This window comes from Lutra lutra, chromosome 8, assembly GCF_902655055.1.
Source record: "Lutra lutra chromosome 8, mLutLut1.2, whole genome shotgun sequence".
NCBI lineage: Eukaryota > Metazoa > Chordata > Mammalia > Carnivora > Mustelidae > Lutra > Lutra lutra.
The window spans coordinates 144,468,503-144,476,198 of NC_062285.1; the positions used below are offsets into that span (position 1 = coordinate 144,468,503).

At 59.1% G+C, this 7,696-nt stretch overlaps 2 protein-coding genes across 2 annotated transcripts; both read right to left on the bottom strand.

Annotated features, from left to right (window-relative positions):
- Window positions 1-1,730: 1,730 nt before the first annotated feature.
- Window positions 1,731-2,242, bottom strand: LOC125107925 (28S ribosomal protein S6, mitochondrial). The gene has a single exon (XM_047743437.1). The coding sequence runs from the start codon at window positions 2,180-2,182 to the stop codon at window positions 1,808-1,810; it is 375 nt and encodes a 124-aa protein (XP_047599393.1). The 5' UTR covers window positions 2,183-2,242; the 3' UTR covers window positions 1,731-1,807.
- Window positions 2,243-3,107: 865 nt separating this feature from the next.
- On the bottom strand, window positions 3,108-7,665 carry LMF2 (lipase maturation factor 2). The gene is made up of 14 exons (XM_047743423.1): window positions 7,526-7,665; window positions 6,769-7,022; window positions 6,598-6,626; window positions 6,245-6,462; window positions 5,992-6,170; window positions 5,464-5,605; window positions 5,191-5,325; window positions 5,015-5,120; window positions 4,845-4,941; window positions 4,595-4,777; window positions 4,348-4,516; window positions 4,106-4,217; window positions 3,936-4,032; window positions 3,108-3,847 (listed from the first exon to the last, which is right to left on the bottom strand). The coding sequence occupies exons 1-14, from the start codon at window positions 7,617-7,619 to the stop codon at window positions 3,539-3,541; spliced, it is 2,124 nt and encodes a 707-aa protein (XP_047599379.1). The 5' UTR covers window positions 7,620-7,665; the 3' UTR covers window positions 3,108-3,538.
- Between the last annotated feature and the right edge of the window lie 31 nt (window positions 7,666-7,696).

The following is a 7,696-nucleotide window of genomic DNA, read 5'->3' on the forward strand; positions in this document are numbered from 1 at the left end:
ATCGATGGATAAATGAAGAATCAAAATGTGGTAGAAATATGCTATGGAATGACGTTCAGCCGTAAAAATGAACTGAGGCTCTGAGTGGATCTTGAAAACGTGATGCTGAGTGAGAGGAGCTGGACCAAGAGGGCTCCCATCCAAGTGTCCCAAGATGGAAAGTAGAGGGAGGGCTGCCGTATGCCAGCTATGGGGAACAAGGATTCTGGAGGGGAGGAAGGAGGTTTTAAAATTGACTACAGTGATGAATGCACAACTCTGAATCCACTGACAAGCCTCTGAATTATGCATTTTTAATGTTTTTTTTTTAAAGATTCTATTTATTTATTTATTTGACACAGAGAGAGAGAGAGAGAGAGAGAGAAAGCAGAGAGAAGCAGGAGGCAGGAGTGGGAGAGGGAGGAAGCAGCCTCCTGCTGAGTGGAGAGCCTGATGCGGGGCTCTATCCCAGGACCCTGAGATCATGACCTGAGCCGAAGGCAGAGGCTTAACAGACTGAACCACCCAGGCACCCCTGAATTATACATTTTTAAAAATATTTTATTTATTTACTTGAGAAAGAGAGGGCATGACAGTGCAGGGGGGCACAGAGTGGAGAGAGAGGAAGGGAGAATCCCAAGCAGGCTCCACTAAGCACAGAGTCTAATGGCGGGTTCGATCCCAGGACCCTGAGATCATGACCTGAGCCAAAATTAACTCAGATGCTCAGGGTGCCTGGGTGGCTCAGTTGGTTAAGACTTCTTGACTCTTGATTTCAGTTCAGATCATGATCTCAGGGTCCTGGGATTGAGCCCCATGTCAGGCTTTGTGCTCAGCAGGGAGTCTGCTTGTCCCTCTGCCCCTCCCCCTGCACATACACATGTGCTCTCTCTCAGATAAATAAAATCTTAAAAAAAACAAGTTGCAGGAAACAAGACAAAAACCCAAGAAATTCACAACCTGAATTTAAAAGCCTAGAGAAAGAACCAAAGAGCTAGCCTTGAAATAATACACATAATGTCATTCTACAATAGAAAATTCAAAAAATCAATGAGAAACAGGTTCATTATTCAACAAACAGTACTGAAAATTTTGGCTGCATGGGAAAAAAACTGTTCTTGGTTTCCACATTGTGACCAAATCCATTTCAGCTAGATTAAAAAGGAAAATGTAAACAAGAAAACCTTAAGAATCTAGAGAAAATTATAGATGAAATAGCTATTCAGTCACTCATATACAGCATAAAAATAATAAAATTACAAGATTCAGAAACTTCCAATACAGTCTAAATTCGGTTCCGCCGAACAAGACCAACATTGGTCTGCTTGGGAGAGTGCGTGTGTGTTTCAAGTGGGGGAACGAGAACTTGTTTTGCTTTCTGTGTTTTTCAAAAAATATTCTCTGCAGTGAACTAATCTTCGACATTCATAAAAGAATATGTTTTGATATGTGAAATAAAAGCCTGAAGGAAAAGAACACAATTTTGAATTTTAAACACACAATGTTCTTTTTTTTTTAAAGATTTTATTTATTTATTTGATGGAGAGATAGAGAGAGAGCCTAAGTAAGCAGAGCGGCTGGCAGAGGGAGAGAGAGAAGCAGGCTCTCTGCTAAGCAGGGAGCCCGATGCGGGGCTTGACCCCAGGACCCTGGAATCATGACCTGAGCTGAAGGCAGCTGCTTAACCAACTAAGCCACCCAGGCGCCCCAACACACAACGTTGTTTTTTTTTTTTTTTTTTTTTTTAAGCATCAAGTTTGTAAATTTTTAATCCATGGCACTCAAAAGTGAGAGAATTAAATACAAAGCTAAAATGTGGTAAATCTTCTCACTTCCTCTTCTTTGTGGAATACAGTTTTTCTTCGAGTGGGACAGGGACAATCCCCTCACACTCTTTCACTTCCTGGGTCAGAGGGTGTTTTACAACATTCGGTCTAATCACATCAATGTCTCGGGACAAATGTTCCATTATGCTCTGGACAGCTGTGGCCGGTGCATAAAAGTCCACCAAGAAATACCCTCCTCTTCTGTGCTGCTGGCTGTGGGCGGAAATCTTATAAGGCAGCGCTCGGTCACCCAGATTTTCCAAGTTCCTCACTATCGCCCCTCTGTCCATCAGGGCTTCTAGCGTACGTTTCAAAGCAGCAGCTGTCTCTGGCCGCTGCATGGCTTTCAGGATCAAAGCCAGCTCGTAGCGGGGCATGCCCGGTCGCACTGCTCGCGGCTCCGGAGCGAGCCGGCTCCCGGGACGAGGGGCGGGGACGGCGGGGGCCAGACGGACTGCTGGGCCGGAAGGCTCCCGGGCGGCGAAAGCACCCAACACACAACGTTCTTAAACCAGAAGTCAACTCACAGCTGGCCAGGTGCGCATGTAGGAGCCCCCAGGGAGGCGCCCGGAAGCTTTGGTCGCAGGTCTGTGTGAGCCGCATGTGGCTGTGTGCAGAGACTGAGCTCAGAGCTGTTTCAGTTGGTCAAGGTGGGGGGCAGAGCCGAGTGCATGGGGGGTCGACTGGGGGTCCGTAGGGTCAGAGCATGAGAGGTGAGTGCTGAGGACAGTCAGGGCAGGGGAGGTGGGTGTACAAGTTCCCAGAGGGCAGGGACCTCCCAAGTGACCACTGAACCCCAACAGAAACCGAGGCAGTGCCCTCAATGCCTGCTGCCACAGGTCCTCTTCCTGGATGGTCGGACAGGTTCTCCCTCCTCCTTCCTGCCTCCCCACCCACACCCTAGAGCACACTTGGCCAGTGGCCTGAACAGGGTGCCCGCCCTGCCCAAGAAGTCTAGGGCCTGACCCTTCAGCTGTTTCAAGACAAGGAAGCAGGGGGAGGAAAGAAGGAAGAAGCCAGGTTCTGGTGAGTTCTCAGGTGCTGGGAGGGTTCTAGGCCCCACATTCCACCACTGACCGCCTCACTGACTTGGTGTGTGGTGTTGACAGATCAGTCAGGCTGTGCCTGACCATGGCCCTGCGTCTATTTTACAGGGGGAACGTGGAAAGGAGTGAACAAAGGCATTCTAGAAGCCAGGTCAGCTGTCAGCAGGACCGTACCTGTGCCTCTCCCCTGCCAGAGGCAGGGAAGGGCTGCGGTTCTCAGGTCTGTGAAGGGGAAAGGAAACATCACACACGAGGCTGGGTACAGAGGCTCCTTTATTGGTTCCTGGATCTCAGGATCTTCCCTCCTCCTCCCTCGCTTCCTCAGCAGGTCTGCCTCACCTACTCTCGTGCAGGGGCGGGAGTCAGGGGCATCAGACTTGGCTCCTTAAAGAGGGGAAAGGGCTTCCCACAGCCCTGGTTACAACGTCCTGGGGAAGACCCTGAGCTGGGTCATATGCCTGCCTTGTGGGTCAAGGCCAGGGGGTAGGCTGGGGTTGGCGTGTGTCTTGGGGTGAGTGGGCCCTCCGAGCCGCAGGGCGGCCAAAACCTGCCTGAGAAGACAGCATCCTATCCTGCGTCTGTCACGGCGGTCAGCTAAGGCACACTGGCTGGATTGTGTCCTGCCACAGAAGGCCAGAGGTGTGAGGGCACCCTGACCCTCTCTGGACACAGGGCTACAGAATGCAGCTACTTTTTCCTCCTGGGAATCTGGGAGCTGCTGCTGCTGCTGCCGTTGTCAGGGGCTGGGGCGGCCGGTCTGCCGGCAGCTCCAGAGTCCTTCTTGGCGGCTGGCCTGTGCTTCTCCTCCTTGGCCAGAGGGGAGGGGCGGGGGGAATGGGGCCCCAGCAGGGCCTGCATGACCCTAATGGCCCCCACTGCGGCGAGGAGCCCCCAGAGCAGGGTGGAAGCTTCCAGCGGAGAGAGCTGTTTCCGTATCCAGCGGAGGGCCTGGGCCAGGGTGTTGCCGGAGCCGCGGGCTCGGGGTGGGCTCTTGTCCTGTGGGCGCAGGATTGAGGAATGTCCACGGGGACCACGCCTGTGGGGGAGGGTCACACCCCCCTCCTCCTCCCTCCTGCCTTCCCACCTGGAGGCCAAACTGTCGGAGCAGCATGTCTAGCGTCGGGTCTCCCAAGGACACTGGCGGGAAGAATTCTTCCACCCACTGGCGTCGCCACCACCGGCTGCAACAGGGCAGTATGCTCAGGGGGTGCCTGAGCCCATACCCCAGCACCCCACGCAGCACTCTGGCCTTACCTCTGCTCCCCAGGTTGTGAGAACCAGTACTTGTAGCGCTGGGCCCGCACGTAGGTGGGTGGCTGCTTGTGAAAGGGGTACTTAGCCACGTCATTCTGGATGAGACGGACCACTGCAAGGGAGCGGGGCTCAGCACGGCCAGTGGCCCCTCAGCCCCAGCCTCCCTTTCCCACACACCCTGCTTCCCCAGACCCTCCACTTTCCCATGAGCCCCCCACCCCCAACTCCCCACCAGGCCTCACCAGGGTCCTTGCCCTGCAGCAGGCGCAGGACCAGGCTCGTGAACCAGGGGCTGTGAGTATGTGGGCCCAGGGCTGCGAACCACATCTGCCAATCGAGGCGGGGCTGGTGGGGCACCACGACGGGGGGCGGCCGACTCACATTCCCGGGCTTGTACATGAACTCGATCTCCTGCCCGGCACAGCACGTGAGCACTAGCCGCTGGCCCGGAGGCCCCCCCCCCCCGCCCCCGCCCGTGGGGACGCGTACCGTCCAGCGGTGCCCGTCATAGCTGCCCTCCAGCACCACCTCGGGCCGCCCGCCCAGACCCGTCATCCGGCGGAAGAGGCCATAGGAGTTTGCCAGCTGCAGGTGCTCCACGACCCCAAAGAGCCGGTGCGCCCCGCTCCACAGGTGCCCATGGCTCGAGGGCTCGATGTAGGAGTACGGTACCTGCAGCAGGGGCAGAAGCTCAGTGCTGCCCCTGCAGCCCCCACCCTCCTCCCCAAGGGCTACCCACCAGGCTGATCACAAACAAGGCCACCGTGGCAGCACCAAAGACGAGCAGCTGGGCCGCAGTGCAGAACCTCCTCAGCCACCCTCGCACCTGGGTCCACCTGGGGGGCAGGGGACCCAAGTGCCGTCAGGCCTGCCCTGTGCAGCTCTACCCCACCCCGCCGGACCACGTACCTCCAGAGGGCCGTCAGCAGTTCCCAGGCGAGGGAGGCCGCCCCCAGCCACATGGTGGGCAGGGTCACCATCTTCAGCCACTGGGAAAACTGGTGGAAGGTAAAGGCTGCCAAAAAAAAGGGGCGTGAGGAGGAACAGTCCAGCCTCCGTCCTCTGGCCCCCCAGCTGGCACTCACTGGTTCTGGAGTGGACAGCATGCTGCTCCCAGTCAACTTCCAGGCCAAAGTAGTGTACGGTGCCATGAGCCAGCAGCCCATAGACGGTAAATTCCAACAGCAGAGACAGCACAGCCAACAGCGCCCTGAGCCAGGCTGCCGAGCAAGAGAGTCACGGGTCGGCTGGGGCGGAACCAGAGCAGGGCTCACTTGGGGGGTGCTGGAGGGAAGGAAACTTGCTGGTGGGCCGTCGGGCTGACAACGCCTGGCTATCTGGGACAAGCTGGCACTCACAAGTGGGTCTCTTTCGGCAGTGGCTATCGCCAGACTCGGCGGTCAGATGCCCGTCATCCAGAAGAGCAGTGGTGAGCACCAGGGTGAGCAGGTTGAAGAAGTTGTAGTTGCCAGTGATGATAATCAGGACTTGCAACAAAACCTGGGAAAAGGTCTGCACTGAGAGCTCCAGGGCCTACCCCTCCCTGGCCCTTCCGAGTCCTCTTTCAAAGCCCTCTGCAACCCATGCCTGGGTTTCTCCAGCAGGCGCCCCTCCCCTGCTCATCACCCCCGGCCTGTTACGCTCCCTCTCCAACTGGCCTCTGCCCCCTGCTCATACCTTCCATGGCTTCCCATCACCTGGAGAAAACCCAAGCTCAGCACGCCTCGTGCAGCCCTTCCCCACCTGCCTCTGCTAACTCGTGCTTCTGCTCACGAGGCCTTCCGGGCCACCTGAAGCAGCCACCCAGTTCCAATGGGACGACGACCCACCGGCAGTGCTGAGAAATGCCATGTCCTAGCCTCCTGATGGCTGAGACCCCCACCAACCTGGGAGTAGAAAGCGGCCAAGCGCAGGCGGCGCACAGGGGCGAAGAAGAGAGGGGGCACTGCGATCTCGATGAGGAACGTGGCCACCACGGAGAGTCTGTGCAGCCAGACGGGCAGGTGGTGGGCGAACCAGGAGGCAGGGGTGGGCAGGCACTGTGTTTCGTAGTGGTAGGTGAGGGCTGCAGGTGTAAGTGGGCGGTCAGGGTGAGGCAGCACCCCCAAAGCTACCCCACATTCAGGATGGGACCCTCACCAGTAAGCCCCCACCACGCAGGGCAACGGCTGGTCAGCTTGACCACACCCGAGGCAAACATGAGGCGAAACAGCAGCCAGCGCACGAGCCAGAAGGGGAGGCCTTCGTGGGGCGAGGTCCCTGCCAGCCCACCCTGGGGGGCCTGCTTATGGTCAGGGGGCTGCCTCAGGGGGGCCACCAGCACCGCCAGGAAGCCGGTCTCCAGCAGCAGGGAATCCCTGTGGGGAGAAGGAAGAGCACAAGGGCCCCTCCCCATCAAGGCCATTCCCCTTGGAGGGTCCTCCCTGGAGAGACGAACATATTCCGCCCCGCTGCCCCCACCTCCTGCAGCACCTCACCCAGAAGTCACTCACCACTGGAAGTAAAGAAACACCTGGCCCACCTGTAGGGAGAAGGGTTGTCAGGGAGCAGGGGGCGTGTGTCTGCGGAGGCAGGCAAGGCAGAGGCAGGGGTGGACAGGACTGGACTGAATCGGTGACCAAGGTCCCAGCGGTGGATGGGGGTGGCAGGCAGCCCCCACTTGCCTGGCAGGCCGATAGGTAGGCGGCCCAGAGCAGCAGGTAGACGAAGACGTTTCGCAGCCGGCGCAGCAGCAGGGCGCCCAGGGCCAGCAGGGTGCCCAGCAGGGTCAGCAGCTCCAGACCCTGCGAGGTGTCCAGCCCCAGCTGCGGAGCCTCCCACAGCAGCGTCGGCGTCTCCCACAGCTGCTGCCAGCGCCCCTTGCCCTGTGGTCTCAGCGTCCTCCGCGCAGGCAGGATGCCCTCGGCACCATACAGGCCTGTGGGAGGCCACGTCAGGGCCCGGGACACTGCCCTCCAAGGCCAGACTCCCGCGCCCTCCAGGCAGGGCCTGCAGACCCCCCTCCTGAGGTCTAGACTGCGGGACCTGCAGACTCTGGCCAACCGGGTGTGAACCCGCGGATCCCCAGCCCCTTCCGAACCAGACTCCGCAGGCCAGGTCCTCCCACCCGGCGGGGCCGAGGTCCCCCCTCGTCCCGCTCCCTGTCTTTTCTCCCGCCCGCCCTGCCTGGTCTGGGCCCGCCCCGCTCAGGATTCTGCCCCGGCCCCCGGTCTGAGCCCGGAGCCGACGGGAAACGCGCCGCAGCACGCCCCCGTTCCTCGCCAAGCTCCCGCAGCCCGCAGGACGCGAACGGAAGCCGCCCCCGGGGGCTCCGAGGCCTGGTCCTTACTCCATCCGCACCCGCCCTCTCGGCGTCGTGTCGGCGGGGACGGGAGCGCACACAGGGGCGGGCTAGGGGCCTTCCCCGCGGCGCGCCCTCACCCGGGATCTGCAAGTAGAGGGACGCGAAGGCAAACGCGAAGACGACGGCCACGCCCTGAAGGAAGAGCTGCCTCGGGAGCCGGGAGCCCGCCATGTCCGCTACGCGGCCAGCGGCAGTCTGCGCCGGGCCCCGCCCCGCCGGCGGCCGACAAGCCCCGCCCCGCCCCGTCT